At 42.2% G+C, this 21,307-nt stretch overlaps 1 protein-coding gene across 3 annotated transcripts in view; it reads left to right on the top strand.

Annotated features, from left to right (window-relative positions):
• Positions 1 to 21,307, top strand: part of DMXL1 (Dmx like 1) — a 692,618-nt gene that overhangs the window by 331,767 nt on the left and 339,544 nt on the right. For all 3 annotated transcript variants that reach the window (XM_029570948.1, XM_029570967.1, XM_029570958.1), the window contains exon 17: positions 17,961 to 18,185. In XM_029570948.1, the coding sequence (XP_029426808.1) occupies positions 17,961 to 18,185 (225 nt within the window). The remainder of the gene's footprint in view (positions 1 to 17,960; positions 18,186 to 21,307) is intronic.

The following is a 21,307-nucleotide window of genomic DNA, read 5'->3' as shown; positions in this document are numbered from 1 at the left end:
CTCAACTACGACAAATCCTACTTAGTCCCATCTCAAACTTTATCATTCATAGGGGCGACATGGACACCTTGCAAGCAAAAGCTTTTCTGCCTCAACAGCGAGATCTCACTCTCGTCTCTCTCGCATACCAGCTACAGTCACAGGCCCGCATGACTGCACGCCACTTCCTCATCCTGCTGGGACACATGACGTCCTCAGTTCAGGTTACCCCAATGGCCTGCTTGGCCATGAGTCATGAAGTGGGCTCTAAGGACTCAATCCATTCAGCCCCTGTCGACCATTGTCCACTTCAACAATTCACTCCGTCAGTCTCTAGCTTAGTGGAAAAATCAGATCCATCTCCGCCAAGGCTTGCCCTTCCAGGCTCCAGACCCCCAAATCATTCTTACCACCGATGCTTCCAACCTCAGCTGGGGAGTCCATGTGGCCGAACTGCAGACTCAAGGATCTTGGTCTCCAGAGGAAGCCAAACACCAAATCAATTTCCTGGAGCTTTGAGCAATCAGATATGCTCTCAGGGTATTTCAAGATCGCTTGACCAATCAGGTCATCTTGATTCAGACAGACAACTAGGTGGCCATGTTGTACAACAGCAAACAGGGAGGGACGGGCTCCTACCTTCTGTGTCAGGAAGCTGCGCAGATATGGGCGGAGGCCCTCTCACACTCAATGTACCTCAGGGCCACCTACTTGCCGGGAGTGGACAATGTGTTGGCAGACAAGCTGAGTCTCACCTTTCAGCCACACGAGTGGGCTCCTAACCCCTCAGTGGCGGACTCGATCTTCCAACAATGGGGTTACCCTCATATAGATATATTTACGTCATTTCAAAACCGCAAAGTAGAGAACTTTTGTTCTCTCACTCACAGCCAACACTCTCAGCTAAGAGATGCGTTCTCCCTCTCATGGGCGACCGGTCTTCTATACGCATTCCCTCCACTTCCACTTCTCTCAAAGACTCTCGTGAAGTTACGTCAGGACAAGGGATCCATGATCCTGATAGCACCTCACTGGCCACACCAAATGTGGTTTCCAGTACTTCAGGATCTCTCCATTCACAGGCACATTCCCTTGGGAAAGGACCCGCTTCTCATCACTCAAAACGATGGGTGCCTACACCACCCCAATCTTCAAGCCTTGTCCCTGATGGCCTGGATGTTGAAAGGCTAATTCTTCAGCCACTTAATCTTTCGGAACCAGTTTTCCGTGTCCTGATTGCTTCATGGAAGCCTTCCACAAGAAAATCCTACCTATACAAATTGAACAGGTTTAAGTCATGGTGCTCTTCTCAATCCCTTGACCCCTTTACCTGTCCCATCACGAAGTTTCTAAACTATCTCTGGCACTTGTCAGAATCAGGTCTAAAAATTTACTCCATCAGAATGCATGTCAGTGCGGTAGCCGCCTTCCATAAAGGTATCAGGAACATTCCTATTTTAGTACATCCCCTTGTAACACGTTTTCTGAAGGGCTGGCTTCACCTCAAGCCTCCACTACCTTCCCCGGTCCCTTCTTGGGATCTCAACCTGTTTTTGGTCTGCTCATGAAACCAACATTCGAGCCTCTCCATTCCTGTGATCTTCGCTATCTCACATGGAAAGTGATTTTCCTTTTGGCAATCACTTCTGCCTGCAGAGTTAGTAAGTTACAGGCTCTAGTTACTTATCCGCTTTACACTAAACTTCTGCAGGACCGGGCAGACTCCGCACTCACCCTGAGTTCTTACCTAATGTAGTATCGGAGTTTCATCTCAATCATACCATTATACTACCTACCTTTTTTCCCAGGCCCCATTCCAATCCAGGAGAACAGGCTCTGCATACCCTTGACTGTAAACTTGCTCTAGCTTTCTATCTAGACTGTACAGCTGCCCACAGGAAAAGCACGCAATTGTTTGTGTCTTTCCATTCCATAAAATTGGGGCAGCCTGTGGGTAAGCAGACACTCTCCTCCTGGTTAGTGGACTGCATATCCTTTTGCTATCAGCAAGCGGGCATTCCACTTCAAGACTGTGTTAAAGCACACTCTGTGAGGGCCATGGCGACTTCAGTAGCACACCTACGTTCGGTGCCGCTTCCTGACATTTGCAGGGCTGCTACCTGGAGTTCTCTCCATACCTTTACAGCCCATTATTGTTTAGTCAAGGCCGGAAGACAAGATTCCATCTTCGGCCAGTCTGTCTTGCGCAACCTATTTACAACTTGACTTACCAACACCCTTCCGCCTACCCTGTTAGGGCTCAGGATGCCCTCCGCCAAATTCAACCCCAGTCCTAGTGCCTTGCACACCTGGGTACATTTGGTGCATGCTCGGACATCCTCAGCTCGGTACTCACCCATATGTGAGGACTACCATCCTGTTTGTCCTGTGAGAAAGCAAATGTTTATTACCCGTAACAGGTGTTCTCACAGGACAGCAGGTATGTTAGTCCTCACGAAACCCACCCGCCACCCCACGGTATTGGATTTGTTACGTTTCTTATTTTATTTTTCGGCACTTCCTGTAGCTTTTAAACAAGACTGAAGGGGGACCCCTGCTGGCTGCAGGGTTAGTGCCATGCGGGGCATGCCCAGTAGGGGCCAGTCAAAGTTCTAGAAACTTTGACAAAAGTGTTCCGTGATTGGGCTCCATCCTGTGATGTCACCCATATGTGAGGACTAACATCCTGCTGTCCTGTGAGAACACCTGTTACAGCTAAGCAACATTTGCTATCTTTCCGCGATGGCCTTATCTTCTCTAAATGCTCTTTAACCCCTCGATCATCTAACAGTCCAACTGACTACCTCACAGGCTTTCTGCTTTGGATATATTTTAAAAAGTTTTTACTGTGAGTTTTTGCCGCTATGGCCAACTTCTTTTCAAATTCTCTCTTAGCCTGTCTTATCAATGTCTTACATTAACTTGCCAACGCTTATGCATTATCCTATTTTCTTCTGTTGGATCCTTCTTCCAATTTTTGAATGAAGATCTTTTGGCTAAAATAGCCTCTTTCACCTCCCCTTTTAACCATGCTGGTAATCGTTTTGCCTTCTTTCCACCTTTTTTAATGTGTGGAATACATCTGGACTGTGCTTCTAGGATGGAATTTTTTTAACAATGACCACGCCTCTTGCACACTTTTTACCTTTGTAGCTGCTCCTTTCAGTTTTTTTCTAACAATTTTTTTCATTTTATCAGTTTCCCTTTTGAAAGTTTAGCACGAGAGCCGTGGATTTGCTTTCTGTCCCCCTTCCAGTCAGCTGTATGACTGGCCACGGCCGTGGCCAGTCATACAGCTGTCTTTTTCCTGCTACATTTACTCACCGTAACGCCGGGACATTGCAAACGCAAAAATTTAAAAATTCAATCTCAAAAAATATATATATTCTCGCAGAGTAACCAGTGATTATAAACATTTGGTGACGTAAAAATGTACCACCATTATATATATGGCACAAAGGCATAACATACGAGCCTGCCATAAGTATATGAGGTTAACTCTGTTTTGAGAAATTTTCAGACTACCTTGAAATATAATGGGGCGGCATAAACAGTGGAAAAGCGATAGATAAAGTAAGGCATCTAATAAATAAATATTGCTATGGGTAAGCGGAATAGAAAGGGCGTGGTGGGGCCCAGAGGAATCGGGTGGCCATGAGGAAGGAGAGGGTTGAGAAGCTCAGGCTGAAAGATGGATTGAGAAGATCTGGTTGAAGATGGTGGAGAGGAAGAGCGAGGAGGGGGTGGGATGAGTGGCATTAAATCAGGATCGGGGAATATGCTAGAGAGGTTGAGTCTCTCTACGGTTCAGTTTAGTCCATTGACCAGTGTCTCCCTAATGTCCTGTTATGTCCTTTGACCAGTGTCCGAATGATCTCGAGCCTCCAGAAAGGCTTGTCTGAAGAGCCAAGTTTTGAGGTGTTTCTTGAATGTTTGAAGACACGGTTCTTGTCTCAGCTCTGGAGGAAGCAAGTTCCAAAGGGTGGGCCCGGCTGTAGAAAAGGCGCATTTTCTTAAAGTGGTTTTGATCTGAGGTGCGTATAGAGATCCTTTATAGGCGTTTCTGATTGGTCTGGTAGATGTTTGTGTGCGAAGTTGAAAGCTTAGCTTGAGAGGAGCAATGCCATGAACGTCCTTGTGGATCATCAACAGTGTTTTGAAGGTGATCCTGGATTTTAGAGGGAGCCAGTGCAGGCCTTGTAGTGTGGGTGTAATGTGGGCTCTTTTGTTTGTTAGTGAGTAGTCTAGCGGACCATCTGAAGGGGTTTAATAGTTATTGCAGGGAGACCTAAGAGCAGAGAATTGCAATAATCTAATTTTGTAAGGATGATAGATTGTACTACTAGTCTGAAGTCGCTGAAATGCAGGAGAGGTTTCAGATTTTTGAGAACTTGAAGTTTAAAGAAACATTCTTTAGTTGTGTTGAGGACGAACAATTTTAAATTGAATTGGTTATCGAGCCGAACCCCAAGGTCTCTGCGAAGCAGCCCCACCACTGTTACTTCTCTCACCAAATCCTGTGCTCCACTGAGAATTAGATTCATAATTGCTCCCTCTTGTCATTGATAAGAATTTGAAAATAAGTTGGCTGTAGAGGCAAAAACTCACAGTAAAAACTTTTTAAAATATATCCGAAGCAGAAAGCCTGTGAGGGAGTCAGTTGGACCGTTAGATGATCGAGGGGTTAAAGGGGCACTTAGAGAAGATAAAGCCATCGTGGAAAGATTAAATGATTTCTTTGCTTCGGTGTTTACTGAAGAGGATGTTGGGGAGGTACCCGTAATGGAGAAGGTTTTCATGGGTAATGATTCAGATGGACTGAATCAAATCACGGTGAACCTAGAAGATGTGGTAGGCCTGATTGACAAACTGAAGAGTAGTAAATCACCTGGACCGGATGGTATACACCCCAGAGTTCTGAAAGAACTAAAAAATGAAATTTCAGACCTATTAGTAAAAATGTGTAACCTATCATTAAAATCATCCATTGTACCTGAAGACTGGAGGATAGCAAATGTAACCCAAATATTTAAAAAGGGCTCCAGGGGCGATCCGGGAAACTACAGACTGGTTAGCCTGACTTCAGTGCCAGGAAAAATAGTGGAAAGTGTTCTAAACATCAAAATCACAGAACATATAGAAAGACATGGTTTAATGGAACAAAGTCAGCATGGCTTTACCCAAGGCAAGTCTTGCCTCACAAATCTGCTTCACTTTTTTGAAGGAGTTAATAAACACGTGGATCAAGGTGAACCAGTAGATGTAGTATACTTGGATTTTCAGAAGGCGTTTGACAAAGTTCCTCATGAGAGGCTTCTAGGAAAAGTAAAAAGTCATGGGATAGGTGGCGATGCGCTTTCGTGGATTGCAAACTGGCTAAAAGACAGTAAACAGAGTAGGATTAAATGGACTTTTTCTCAGTGGAAGGGAGTGGACAGTGGAGTGCCTCAGGGATCTGTATTGGGACCCTTACTTTTCAATATATTTATAAATGATCTGGAAAGAAATACGACGAGTGAGATAATCAAATTTGCAGATGACACAAAATTGTTCAGAGTAGTTAAATCACAAGCAGATTGTGATAAATTGCAGGAAGACCTTGTGAGACTGGAAAATTGGGCATCCAAATGGCAGCTGAAATCTAATGTGGATAAGTGCAAGGTGATACATATAGGGAAAAATAACCCGTGCTATAGGTAAACAATGTTAGGTTCCATAATTAGGAGCTACCACCCAGGAAAGAGATAACACATTGAAATCGTTGGTTCAGTGTGCTGCGGCAGTCAAAAAAGCAAACAGAATGTTGGGAATTATTAGAAAGGGAATGGTGAATAAAACGGAAAATGTTATAATGCCTCTGTATCGCTCCATGGTGAGACCGCACCTTGAATACTGTACACTTCTGGTCGCCGCATTTCAAAAAAGATATAACTGCGATGGAGAAGGTACAGAGAAGGGCTACCAAAATAAGGGGAATGGAACTGCTCCCCTATGAGGAAAGACTAAAGAGGTTAGGACTTTTCAGCTTGGAGAAGAGACGGATGAGGAGGGATATGATAGAGATGTTTAAAATCATGAGAAGTCTAGAACGGGTAGATGTGAATCAGTTGTTTACTCTTTCGGATAGTAGACTAGGGGGCACTCCATGAAGTTAGCAATTAGCACATTTAAAACTAATCGGAGAAAGTTCTTTTTTACTCAATGCACAATTAAACTCTGGAATTTGTTGCCAGAGGATGGGGTTAGTGCAGTTAGTATAGCGGTGTTTAAAAAAGGACTGGATAAATTCTTGGAGGAGAATTCCATTACCTGCTATTAAGTTCACTTAGAGAATAGCCACTGCCATTAGCAAAGGTAACATGGAATAGACTTAGTTTTTGGGTATTTGCCAGGTTCTTATGGCCTGGATTGGCCACTGTTGGAAACAGGATGCTGGGCTTGATGGACCCTTGGTCTGACCCGGTATGGCATTTTCTTATGTTCTTATGTTCTTACTGCTATACATTCTAATTCTCCCATCTTACTTCTTAGACTTCTGGTATTAGCATACAAACATTTCAAAGTTGTTGTTTTTTTTTATTTGTATTTTCATTCTGCTTTTTAATTGATAGGGATAAGTTAGAATTTTTTAGCTCAGGTGAGTTTTTAGTTACAGGCACTTGGACTATTTTTCTTATTATTGGAACCTCACTGTCGGGATGCCCTATTCTAATGCATCATTAGTATCCTTTGAAGATACCTCTCTCCGAATCATGCGTTGCTGAGTGACTGTCGTCTTTCCCCTTTGTTCTTGTTTAAAAGCTGCTCTATCTCCTTTTTAAAGGTTAGTGCCAGCAGTCTGGTTCCACCCGGGTTAAGGTGGAGCCCATCCCTTCGGAAGAGACTCCCCCCTTCCCCTAAAGGTTCCCCAGTTCCTAAGAAAACTGAATCCCTCTTCCTTGCACCATTGTCTCATCCACGCATTGAGACTCCGGAGCTCTGCCTGTGCGTTGAATAGGGAGCATTTCGGAGAATGCTACCCTGAAGGTTCTGGATTTAAGCTTTCTACCTAAGAGCCTAAATTTGGCTTCCAGAACCTCCCTCCCACATTTTCCTATGTCGTTGGTGCCCACATATACCATGACAGCTGGCTCCTCCCCAGCACTGTCTAAAATCCTATCTAGGTGACTCGTGAGGTCCGCCACATTCGCACCAGGTAGGCATGTTACCAGGCGATCCTCATGCCCACCAGCCACCCAGTTGTCTACATTCCTAATAATCAAATCACCAACTATGACGGCCGACCTAACCCTTACTTCCTGGGCAGTAGGCCTTGGGGAGATGTCCTCGGTGTGAAAGGACAATGCATCATCTGGAGAGCAGGTCCTTGCTACAGGATCCTTTCCTGCTGCACCAGGTTGATGCTCTCCAATCAATAGACCTTCTTCCTCCAAGGCAGCACCAGGGCAGCCAGTCTGAAGTTGGGACTTGGCTACTATGTCTCTGAAGGTCTCATCTATATATCTCTGTCTACCTCTGTTGCAAGATTTGTGCCCTTCCCCCCCTTAGCTACAAAATAACAAAAGGATCTAGTCAGCATTCTGCAGGCAATGATGATAGCTGGGTTTTTACAGGAGGTCACTTTTCCCCAGACATTGGTGGGGGTCAGTGCAACAGTTTGGTGGGGATACTGTCTGAATGATTAAGCCTGAGCAAGACATAGAAAAGCAGCAGAAGTTAGTTTGAATTTGTGACCATGCCTGTGTTTTGTGCCAAGATGGTGGCTTTAGAGAGGAAATAATGTAAGTTAAGGATTAGAACCAAAAAACGGTATACATCATTGGATGGTAGTATGCAGAACGAGACATGATTAATTGATGTCAACTTTATTATAGAGAGAGGAACTGCACCTTTTCTGCATCTCATACTGATTAGCCTAGAAGGAGACGATCATACAACCTGTAAGGCAGAGCTTTCTAAACTTTTCATGTTGGTGACACACTTTTTAGACAAACATAATTTCACGACACAGTAATTCAGTCTACTAGCAAACCAGAGGTTAAAGGTTAAACGAATGAAACTTATTTCGACAATTTGTATTTTCTTAAATATATACATAAATAATATACACACTCATATTCCCCCCCCCCCCTCAGCACGTCTGGCCCCTACACACTCATGTACCTCTTTTTTTTTTTTTTTTTTATTGCCAGTTTTTCATGAAAAAACAAGCGCTATTTAAAAAAAAAAAAAGAACAAGCCCAAGCACATGTCTGTCACCCACACACTCATCTCTCTCCCCCTCAAGCACATGTCTGGCCCCCACACAGTCATATCTCCTCCCCCCCCCCCCCCAGCACGTCTGGCTCCCACACTCATGTACCTCTTCTTTTTGATTGTTGCCAGTTAAGTGCTTCACTCCCTTCAGGGTTCATGTCTGCCGTGGTGCCTTACACCTTCCAGGATCACCAGACACTTGCAGTCAGTACTCCTCGTGGCCAGGCCTAATCTGCAGCAGCAGCCAATGACAGGGACAGCTGGGCTCAAGTCCCACCCACCAAGCCCAAAAAACCCGCAATTGACAGCAAAAATCGCCCAATAATAAGCAACTCGCGAACTGGAAAAAAAAAGCCCAAACTCTCATCTGAGTTGACGGCGCAGCGTCATGTGCTAGCGCATGCGCATGATGCTGGAGGGGAGCGGCTGGCTATGTGGACCAGGCTTGCGCGACACACCTGCACACTGCAGGCAACACACTAACGTGTTGCGGCATGCAGTTTGGAAAGCTCTGCTGTAAGGGAATCAAGCTCATAGTAAGAAATAGGAAATACTTGGATTACAGCTTTATTCTCCTGATCTAGGATTGTCTGGCTAGATACCAGTTCCTGGAGAGTATTAGACATGGGCATGAAAGTGATGGATCTGAAAAGAAAATGAGTGAATTGGAAGCTATCTAAACTTGCTAAGAGAGATCAGTATGGGATATAGGCTGAAATTATAGAATTAAACTAGCAGTTGAGCCTGGCAGGTTGTAAGAACAGTAGTTACTGGAAGTCATAGCAGAAATACAGGTGTTCACATAGTGGGTCTGTCTGGCAATTGAAGACATTTGAGCATTCACAGACAGTGTAGCATCAATTATTCCAAGACTGAGAACTTAGACAAAAGGTAATCCATCTATCATGGGACATGAATTCAGAGAAGATAAACAGGGCTTTTCAAAATCATAATATATGTAAAAATGTACTTTCAAATTGGTTAGTCATCCATTCCTTTATTTTATCCAAACCCTAAGCACTAAATTAGGCCATTCAAAGATTTAAATTTGAATTGGGGATAGTATTGAACTTGCCTCCTTGTCCTTTTTAACCAGTCCAGACAAGTGGGTTGTTTCTCCTTACCAGCAGATGGAGGTAGAGAGCACAGCTTTCTTTGTTATGTAATCACAGTTACCTGCATATGTTGCAGTCCAGAAAATTCCTCCATATTCTTTACCTCCAGCAGATTGTAGGATGTGCAACAGGATATTTTCTGATAAGGCCTGCCTAGCTGTTGAGATTAGAGAAAGGCAGGGGTGTTTCCGATGTCCCAGGGCCAGGCACCTTGTTTTCTAATACCAAGTTAGCATGCTGCTCAGATGGTTCCCAGTCCAACAAGGATTTGAGTTGGCAGATATTAAAAAATATATATATATATATATATATATATATATATATATATATATATATATATAAAATAAGGATTCGCTGGATTTGCTGCCGCCTCTTCTGGTTTTTCTGCCTTTAAAGATGTATAAAAAAACAAAACAGGAGAGCAACTCTGGAACAGCTTGAGATTATTCTTGTGCGAGCAGTGTTGCCGGCAGTAGGGGTAAGATCCTTTAAGCTTTAGAGGTGAATATCTTCAGCAGTACTCTAAATTTACTGCCCACGTTCTGGAGGGAGAAGGGCTGCCGGTGCTCAGCTTGCATCTGCAAGCATGCTGCTTCTGCTTCAGGAATTTCATGTGTGGCTTGCCTCAAACTTGGAGAAGTGGCTGGAAAGAGATCTAAGGTCTTCATCTCAGTGTCAGCAGGGCTGGCTGCCTCAGGAATTGAGTCCTCTTCCCACTGTTGGAGCAGGGTGACATGGCCTATGGAGTCAGTGTTATTGGCCATGGATGCTATTTTAGCTGCAGATCCCTCAGAAGATATGACCCCTGCTGAACAGTCTGGCCATTTTTTGAACCCCTGAGTTTAACTCTAATTGAGGATTGGATCTCTGAAGCAACCAGTTTTGTAGGCCCTATTCCCTAGGAGGAGTTCTCCCTGGAATTCTGTAGATTTTTTCTTGGGGTCTGCTGGCAGAGGAACCTGTTCCTAAGGGTGTGGCTCACTTGTTACCTTCTAAATTAGCCCATAGAAGTCTTGTAATTTGTTCCTGAACCAATTGCTCCATGAAGCAGTCATTTATTACATTCAGGAACTTTGTCTTTAGCAATTCCTGATGTTACATTTACCCAGTCAATATTGGGGTAATTGAAATCTCCCATTATTATTGCACTGCCAAATTGGTTAGCTTCCCTGATTTCTTTTAGCATTTCATCATGTCTCTGACCATTTTGTCAAGGTGGACGGTAGTATACTCATCACTATACTCTTACCGAACACACGTGGGATTTCTACCCTTATAGACTTTACTGAGCATTTAGTCTTTTGTATGATCTTTATCCTGTTGGACTCTATACCCTCCCGGACATAAAGTGCCACACCCCCTACTAAGTTGATCCTCCCTATCATTACAATATAATTTGTACCCTGATATGGACTGTCCCATTGGTTATCCTCCTTCCGCCAAGTCTCTGTGATGCCAATTATGTCAATCTCATCATTTTCTGCTATATACTCTAACTCTCCCATCTTACTTCTTAGACTTCTGGCATTGGCATACAGACATTTCAAAGTGTGTTTTTTGTTTGTATTAACAACCTGCTTTTCAGTTGTTAGGGATAATTTGGAAATCATTAGCTTTGGTGAATTTTTACATATAGGCACATGGACTATGTTTGCTTTTATTGGAACCTCTCTGTTGGGATGTCCCAACTCTCCTGTTTCATTAGTATCCTTCAAGGATACATTTCTCCTAACCATACACTGCTGAGTGACTGTCGGCTTGTGATGAGGAAATGTTCCTACTGTCCATAGCATTGGTAACCTCCTTTAGGGAAGAAGTCTAATCAACCCCAGAGTGAGGTTTTGGAGTTTGAAGAGATCACTAGTAATCAAGGAGGATTCTGTAGTTATTTGCATCTTGACGAAAGAATTAGCGCGCCCCCCCCCCCCCCTCCCAATCACCAGGCCTTGGGAGCTTTGGTGATAATGGGAGATCAGGCAGCATGCATATTCTTCGAGTCTTGTATGAAACTAGCTTTATTTAGTTTTATTGTGTCTTATTTTTGTCTGTATATTTATTTAGCATTTAATATACCATCATTCCTAATAAAGATCACATCAGTTCACAAGAGACATTCACAGATCATGGCTATTTGATAGCTTCAGACATTCATAATATGGGTCTATATGTTTTATATATGGTCTATATGTTGCATGTCTTGTATGTTTTCATGTAATCCACCTTATACAGCATTGCTCAGAAAGATGGACTATAAATATTTAAATTGTATTTTGGCTAGCATGAAAAAGCCCATGAGTGCCTTTCCTCTTCATCAGACAATTGGAGAGATGATCATTGTAGAGTGGGACTTCCTAGATCTTGGACTGAAGATGTGACGTGCCAAAGCTACTCATTATTCTCTCCCGGCTAAGGAAAAGACTTCAAAGATGCACACTTGGATATCTGCAGTTACGAGGAAGATCACTAATATAGTGAAAGGTGGGAGAGTGCTTTAAGGATTCACAGGATAGAAAATTGAGTCCCTCCTGGAAAAATATTTTGAAGTTTTCGGATTTGCCTTTCAGGTGATGGTGTGCAATGGCTACATAGCCAGACCCTGTTTATAGTGGATTCAGTAGTTCTTGGATAAGGCACTGGGGGGTGCCCAGTGCAGGACTCAAGGAGAAGGCTCGACTGCAGGAGGGCATGGCTTTTCTGGCAGACACCTCATATGATCTCATCAAAGCATCTGCGTGGATTATGTCCATTGTAGTATTGGCCTACTGGTTGTTATGGCCGAGGAATTGGATGGTGGAATCTGAATTTATGGCACCCGTAAGCAAACTCCCTTTCAAACAGAAGAATCTCTGGGGAAGACCTAGTGAAGCTGGTTAGAGATCTGGAGGAATCTGTCTCCTAGGTTACTGGAAAACAGGCTTTGGAGGGCTTCCTGCTGTTTTCTGGCTATGAGTATTCTTGGAGTCAAACAGATATCGCCCAGGGAGAACATCAGCACAAAGGAACATTATGTCATCATCCATTTGTGGTGGCAGAAGGAACAGTAGAGATGAGAACTCAGAAGGGTACACTTGGCACCCAGAATATGCAATGAGGGTAAAAAGACAACATCTGGAAAACTATGCATATTAATCCTCGTAGTATGAGAAATAAAATCCCACATCTAGTTGCAGTCATAGAAGAGGCTGACTTGGATGTAGTGGCTACCATGGACACATACTAATTTTTTAATTAATTTTTTAATCAATTTAATCAATTTTTTGTTTAAATCTGTTTATTATTGATTTATAACAACTCTAAAATACAGACAAGACCTGGTAGCTTTGACTCTGAGCTAACCAGACAAATAGTAAAATCATTACAGAATAAACATTGAGTTCCTACAGTTACAAGCCACCCTCACTCCGTTTCCACCTAACAATCTAGTCAGTAAGTGTTTAAGAGCAAACTTCTAGCACACAAAGGTAAAGAATTTATATACTGCATCCAAACGTCCAGTGTTTTCTGCTTCCCTATAGCAGAACTCTTTTTTTCCAATTATCTGCAATATGAAAAGTTGAACAGCATTTCTCCAAAACCTAAAAGGCGCCTGTCTCCAGTGGTGTAGAATAGTCTTGGAGACCAAAAACACTTTGGAAACCCATAGTCTCTGTATCGTTGTATAGGAAACACCCTCATCCCCCAAAGGCATGATCCCAAAAATAGCTAATTGAAACAGAACATTTTCAACATACTGAAATGTTTCCAGATAGACTGAATATTATTGCAATACCACAAAGAATGACCAAAGGTACCAGAAACATTACATTTAACACTTAAGTCTGATTCTGTCAGTCTGTCTGTGATATATATATATATATGCCCTAGCTAATATTGTATATTGAGTTTCACATATCTGTACATATATTCTGTGTTCTTACTAATATATCCAAAATGAGCAATAAACATTGGTAAATTTTGTTTATAGTTCTTGATTCCATTTAATCCACAGTTTCTACAGAAATAGTACTAATAGAAATCTGTAGAGACATATGGAAAGAACATAAGGTATGTCTGTCAATCTTCCAAATCAAACCAGTCTTGAAAGACATCCCAACCTTTAGCTAGAAGATTTTCTTATCTTAGGGACTTAACATAGTGTCTTATTTGCAAATAATTAAATAAATTGGGAGTGCTAGATGTAGATTTTTGTCACAAAGATTCTAAAGACATTTTCCCATGATCATCAATGATATGGGCCAAGATTGAAATGCCAACTTGAGTCCAGTTAGTAAAGACTCTTCTTTCTGTTCATAGCTGAAAGCTAGATTACCCATAATAGGTATAAAAGGAGATATCCTATAATTCAAGTTTAATTTAGATGTAATCCAACGCCAAATTTTCCTAGTAGGAGAAATTAGAATTTATTTTCAAAGAAACTAAGTAATTGTGAGACATTAGCATAAATGACATAAGTTGTAATGGATAAATAATAGCAGACTCACACTGCCAGTCACAGTAAAACAAGGTACCCATAAGCCAATCACCTAATTGTATAAGATTAGTACTATGATTATATAGTCAAATGTCAGGTAGCCCCAGCCCTCCCTGCCTTCCCTTGCATGTCAATTGATGTAAAGATATATGGAACTTCCAAATGTCTGTTAGTGAGAACAAGAGGCAAAACACTTAGGGGTAGATTTTCAAAGGGTTGCGCGCGTAAGATACGCCATTGAACCTGTGGAGGACCGTATAGACGAAATATTTTCCCGTCGATAGCAGGGCTGAATTAGCCGAGCTGTCATGGGATCTTTATCCCAGGACAAGCAGGATGCTAGTCCTCACATATGGGTGACGTCACTGAACGGAGCCCCAGGCGGGAAAACTTTCTGTCAAAGTTTCTAGAAACTTTTGACTGGCCCAGTGAGGCCACTGAGCATGCCCAGCATGCTATGATATTCTCTGCCACAGGTGACTCTCTTCAGTCTCGTATGTAGCAAAAGCGTTAGCAAAAAAGAATAATAAAAGGTAGAAGGCCCAACTCCGCGGGGTGGCGGGTGGGTTCTGTGAGGACTACATCCTGCTGTCCTGGGATAACACCTATTACAAGGTAAGCAATTTTGCTTTATCCCAGGACAAGCAGGATGCTAGTCCTCACATATGGGTGATTAGCAAGCTAGAGGCTGAGTCATTTTGTAGTGGAATGTTGAAATGATTCAGTCGAGGATCACATAACATTGGATGTAGAAGGAGTTGGGTTTAAGCTGGAAACAAGTTCTTTAAAACAGATTGTCCATAAGCTGAATCTTGTCTTCCTTGCTTGTCCAAACAGTAATGAGCTGCAAAAGTGTGAAGTGAACTCCATGTTGCTGCTTTACATATGTCAAGTATTGGCACTGAACGATAGTGTGCAACTGAAGTTGACATTGCTCTTACTGCATGTGCTTTTACTCGCCCTTGGAGAGGAAGGCCTGCTTGTTCGTAAAAAACTGTATACAATCTGCTAGCCAATTGGATAGAGTATGTTTACCCACTGCTCTGCCCGGTTTGTTTGGGTCATAGGAAACAAATAGTTGATTGGATTTCCTGTGGATTGCAGTGCGGTTTAAGTAGAAAGACAGAGTACGCTTGCAATCTAAGGTGTGTAAGGCTCTCTCTCCTTGGTGAGAGTGAGGCCTTGGAAAGAATGTGGGTAAAACTATAGATTGGTTTAAGTGGAATTCCGTAACTATCTTAGGGAGGAACTTAGGATGAGTACGGAGAACCACTCTGACATGTAAGAACTTAGTGTAGGGTTCATATGTGACAAGTGCTTGTAACTCACCTTTCTAGCTGATGTAATGGCTATGAAGGAAGATAGTTTTCCATGTAAGAAATTTTAGATCACTGGAATCTATGGGTTCAAAAGGAGAACGCATGAGTCTGGTTAGAACCAAATTTAGATCCCATTGTGTGACAGGGTGTCTAATTGGTGGTTTGAGGTGAATTAAACCTCTCATAAACCTTCTGACAAGAGGTTGTGTAGAGATAGGTGCATCTGTCCTGGGATAACACCTATTACAAGGTAAGCAATTTTGCTGTCAGTCAGGTCCAGGAGGCGAATCAGCAGGTAGTATGTGCATGCATTTATCTTAATCCACGAATCAGCAGGTAGTATGTGCAATCCTGAAGTGCTCCTACCTGCTGATTCGTGGATTAAGATAAGTGCATTCATTAGCAGATTTACAATACACATTGCTTGCACTTGTGATATAGCCCCGGAAGGAGAATATCCCACGGGCTTGACAATATAAGCCAGAAAGTATACTGTGGCAATATATGACTGTTGCTTGACATTTTTTCTCATAGAGTTCTTCTCATACAGCTGAATCTCTATATTTGTGATTTAACACTGGACAACAGCATTGAATTTACACACAAATTATGTAGTGACTATTATTTTTTGGTGACTTAAGAACTAAACAATTAGGGAGGGACTCAGAGGATCTAACAATTGATCATCAAAATGCTGGATTCAAGTATTTACTAGAGAGGGACTAGAGTACAGTGTTTAACAACTGACCATTGAATTGCTGTATTCAGGTATTTTGCTGGTTGTGTGATCATTAGATGTCTCTTGTTTGTACTGATTAGCTAACTGGTTTGACTATGTTTGGAGGCAACATGAGGGATTTTGTATATATTTTAGTAGCTAGTGTGTGTGAGTATGTGGGATGTTTTTAGTTTAGCACTATTGTGTACATTACGCTGTTTAGATAGTTTGTAGTAAAATTTTGTATCATGTTAAAGCTGACTTTGTAAACAGTTGGAGATATGTAAATACCTTTACTTTAGGTTTTGTGAGTTTGTCAACCAGTTTTGCTTTCAGGGTATTTAAATATCTCCAACTGTTTACAAAGTCAGTTAATACAAATCTCAATGTTTATAAATGCAAGAGCTTTGATTGCATGCAGATTCCTGACATGCTAGTAGATTATCCAAAGTCTTTTTGAAAGTTAAGAGCCCAGCTTCAACCTCACTAGAGCTCATTTTTATTTCGGATTCTTGCTGTTTCAAGCAAAAAAGAAAGTGTGTGTATTTGCGGGGCCGGGGGCATGGATGTTAATCCATCAAAAACATTCATTCCAACCTGTTTACAGGTTGTTTTCCCCTTTTTATTGGAAGACAGCCCTTATCTAAGCTGTGTTGTGTGACTTTTGTAAACTGTTTGCCTTCAGAGAAAACATTTCTATAGGGTGCATAAAATCCACACATACAAGAGCCAAGACTGTTTATATCTCAGCCAACAACCTATTAGTTTTTGTTGTGACATGCAATCGTTCAAGGAACATAGGACATGGTTTAAACTTGTTAGATGACATCTAATCATTGTGGACTCAGGAATACCTGTATCACTCATGTCAGAGTCTGTGCCAAACAGGATTTTATACAGTTGCATTTCAAAGTTATATATCCAGCACAGAAGTAATAATTTAGCCTAGAGCTTATGTAAACTTGTTCAGGAAGTCATGCAGGATTTGGCAGTCTCCCAGTAGCAGTCCTGGTTGTCTGGTCCAAGGTCCACTTTTGAGGCTGGCAACACATGCAGGGAGTTCTGTGACCCCCACATCTTAAGTTGGATACAGTTCCTCAATGTCCATATAGTTGTGAAATGTTTCTGATCATTGCTGGGAAGGCAGATGGCTCTCTGCGAGGAAAGGTTGCATATAGGTCCCAGCCAGTTACCAATAAGATTTTAGAGGCTAATCTGGTTTGTGATACATGCTACCAGGCAGGGAGTATACTGTGTGGTAGATAGAACTTTGCAACCACATGGACAGAGGTTTAAGGAAAAAATCCAGCAAGAAAATCCCATCCTTTCTTTGGTTTCTTCTCCAGGTTTTTCATAGTTAGCTCCTTTGTCTTAGATTGTCATGGCGACCCCCACCCTAAATGCTCATATGAATGCCCATCCAATTGTAAAAGTAGTCATTGATTGGATATGGCACAGTCCGTAGGTATGCCATTGGGTGCTGATTAAAAGCTGATTTTTCCCTAGCAGCAGGTTCACATGATTGTGGATATGCTGGGAGATAGACTGTTTATCAAAATGTGCTGCTTAGAGGGATATAATATCAATCAAGGCTGCTACAGTTCCAAGTTTGTGTCCAGCTAGTTGAACAGTACCTTGTTTATTGAACAATAGCAGTTCTTTATCTCTAGGAGCATCCATCTTGTTTGGTTCAGTTGACACAGCTTTTTCAATAGTGACCTGGGCTAGGTCCTACAGTTTTGCGAAGGTAGCAGTTCACCAGTTTCACAGTCCCTCTCGCCTTCCTTTCTGGGGTTTAGCTCATTAGCCTACTGAAGTGGTACATGAGCACTACTGTGCATGCTTAGAGGGGTCTTAAAGTCTTTGCCAGAAAGCTTTGGAAAATGTATTCTGTATTGGTGCTGTCAGATGACATCTGGGTGACAAGTTAACTGCTTCCTTCAAGAAAACACTTACAGGTATGTAACTTTTATCTAAGAAAGCAATTCACATTCATTCTGTTTATTTCATATGAATTCTCTTTTAATGTACAAGTGTGACTTATTTTTTCTAGTAATACTGGTAATGTGTTCCGGTTTCATTTTCTTTGTCAATGTTCTTAGACAATAAACTGGACAGAAATCTATGTGAAACATTGGCACAGAAGGAAAACTGCTGTGGTGGTGGTTCTGGAGAGAAAGTCCAGCCTCCTTTGACACACAGATTTCAGACTTGCAGAGCAAACCTACAAAGTACCAGCAGGATGACTTTGTCCTCAGAGAATGTTTACAGCCAAGAACTTGATGTACCTGAAGGAGTAGAAATTATCAGTATTAAACCATCAGCAGGTTAGTGTATAGTTTTAAGTTAAAATCAAAACAAACTAATCACTGCAAGTTGGATTTAGAGTTAAAAACATTTAGTAAGCAGTCAAATAGTGTAACAAATTTTAGAGCAGAATAAATAAAGCTTCATGAAGCTCAGAACGGACATGGTCTAATTTTGTACTTTCCATTTTTTAGCAAGAGTACTGCAGCTTATATTGTCTGTGAATAAGAATCAGTATGAATGTTTCTAGACATGTTTTTTTCTTTGGTCTAGTGGCCGTTAAATGGTTTTGCTGTATTTATTACATACATTAATTGAGCATTAAATGAATAACTGGGCAGAAATTCTCATCTAATAATGACATTTGTACAATTAAGGTATATAATGTGGTATGGTGGAGACCTTAATATTAAAATATTTTTAAATTGGAAGTATGATACATCCTTGTATAGTATTTTTGTCTTTACTTGGAAGATAGTAATTTTCCAGTAAAATCTTTGAATAGGAATATACAAACTGCCAAAGAGAGCAGGTCATCATACTTGTGATACTCTGAACTAATCAAAATCACTCCATTCAAAACTTCAGAGGATTGTATTCATTGTAATGTTTATCATGCCATAAAATGTGTTTTGTTCAGATAGCTGACTGTTTCATTAAAGTTTACAGATTTTGTATACTCTGTGCAATATATGAAAAGTACTTGGCAAATTGAAATATTTGTTCTTTATCCATTACATTATTACTGTTCCATTGTTCAGAATAGTGTCATGTTATTTACTGTGGAAGAATTCTAGTTTGGTTTATGCACTGTGTGATGCCATTTCTCATTACATCATTCATAAAGACCAATTGGGTCTAGTCTAGGAGTTGGCAAATTATGGCCTGCGGGCTAAACCCAGCCTGATGACAGTTTTTTTCCAGCCCGCTTCCTGTTCAGTTTGCCCCATTATCTCTGGCCTGCCTGCAGTGATGTCCCCCTCAGAGGTGTGGTAGCATAGGGAAGAGCAGCACAGCCACTGCATCACCAATAACCATAGGAGCACATGGTATTGGGGCAGGAAGAGGAGGAGCATTGTGGCACCGCTGGCATCAGCAGTGTGCTGACGGCTGATGTAGAGGCCCTAGCGGCTGCTGGTGGATCCCATTCCACTGGCAGATGAAAAACAGAAGCCCATGCAGCCACTGGTGGACCCAATACTACTGGCAGCTCAAGAAATGAGGCTGCACATCAGGATGACCAGGAGTAAAGAATTGATCCTGTCGCTTCGTCTGTGCCAACCCCATGGTATTAAAAACTCGTGAGGGTAGCACTTTCTCTATGCTGATATCAAAAACACAAGATCAGCATGGAGGAAGTGTTAGACTCACAAATTTTAATACCGTGGGACCTGCAGAGAGGAGGAGCAACAGAGCAGGCTTTTGTAGCAATGGTCAATTGGCTCCTCCCTATCAGGAATGCAGCATTGACTGTGTCAGCAGAGGAGTGAGAGGGGCTCAGTCTGCCGGCAAAATAAAGAGAGGGGAGTCTGCCTGGGTGTATGTGTGAATGAGTGAGATCCTATTTTGGAGGTCTCTGTGTGAGAATGAATGGTTGCCTGCGTTGAGATCTGTGTGTAAGAATGAATGTGAGCTTGTCTGGGGAGTAGGGTTGAGAATGAATGGGACCTATCTGGGGTATGTATGTGGGTGTGAGAATGAATGAAAGCCTGCCTGCATGTGGAAGTGTGAATGAATGGGTGCCTGTTTGGGGGGCGTGGGGGTGTGTGAGAATCGATGGGTGTCTGCCTGAGGGTCTGTGTGTAAGAATAAATGGGAGCCAGCTTTGGGGGGGGGGAGGGATTGAGAATGAATAGGAGCTGACCTTGGGGGGGAGGGATTGAGAATGAATGGGAGCCAGTCGGGGGAGGGGCAGTGAAAATGGATGGGAACCACCTAGGGATCTGTGTGTGTGTGTGAGAGAATGAATGGGAGCCTGCCTGCCGGAGGGGTGAAAATGAATGGGAGCCTGCCTGGAGATCTATGTGGGTGTGAGGGAACCAGTGTGTGTGCATGGGTGAAAACTGCAAATATAGACAGGTGAGAGAGCATGCAAATGTGTCTGTGGGTGAGAGAAAGAGAATCCCTTGTGTGCAACTCCTTTTCTTTCTGCTTCTTAATCAATGACAATTTTAGGGCATCTGGAAATCAAAAGTTCTTGGATTTTTTAAATCCTTACTACTTTTAATTAAGGGGTAGTATTTGATATCTGTTTTGAAATGTATGGGTTTTATGAGTTTTTAACTGTTTTGAATTATTCTTTTTTTATCGCTATGGTTGCTACTTTGGTCCTCTCACTGTGGGGTATACATGTTATTGTAACTCCTCTCCCCCTCACAGAGTTCTTAGGGAGACCCCTAGCCCCCGGTTCCGATAAGCACTAGTAATGTGGCCCGTTTAAAAAAAGGTTTGCCCACCGTTGGTCTAGTCAGTGAGTTAAATGGCAGTCTGACACACATGGCTATTCCCAGGGTTGCAGGGAAATAGGAGAGCAACTTAAGGTTTAATTTCTATAGCATGGTGGCTACTATTGCTTGTGTACAGAATACATACAGAGTTTGAATATAACTTTAGCTTACTTGATGTTACTGTATCCATTGCCATAATATAACTATTTTAGACTACCTTTCCAATTTCAGTTCAAGGTAATATACAACATTATTTTAGCTGAGTCCTTGCCCAAAAGAGCTTTCAATCTAAGTGGGTACCTGAGGCAATGGAAGATGAAGTGACTTGTCCATGATCACAAGGGGGCCGATGCAATATAGTGCACTCAGTGGAGTGAGTCTAATAGTGGAGCAGGCATTAATTGCTGAGCACTCCTTAAACCAGTACATAAAAGCAGAAAAAACTGCTTTTCTCACAGGACAAGCAGGATGGTAGCCCTGTTACGGGTAAGCAACTCTGCTTTCCCCAGTACTCACCCTCCATCCCCCCAGGCCCTTGTCAAACAATCCCTATCTACCTTGGTCACACAACTCCCCCCAGGCCTTTTCCCATAACTCCTCAACATATAACTCCATCCTGTTTGACACAGCACCCCTATCTCATCTTTCTTTTATCCCCCTGCCTCTCCCATTTCTCCATTTCTCCATTCTCTTAT

The sequence above is a fragment of the Rhinatrema bivittatum genome, chromosome 1 (assembly GCF_901001135.1).
Source record: "Rhinatrema bivittatum chromosome 1, aRhiBiv1.1, whole genome shotgun sequence".
In the NCBI taxonomy this organism is placed as follows: Eukaryota; Metazoa; Chordata; class Amphibia; order Gymnophiona; family Rhinatrematidae; genus Rhinatrema; species Rhinatrema bivittatum.
Note: the sequence above shows the minus strand (reverse complement) of the source record. Positions and strands in the feature narration are given on the sequence as shown.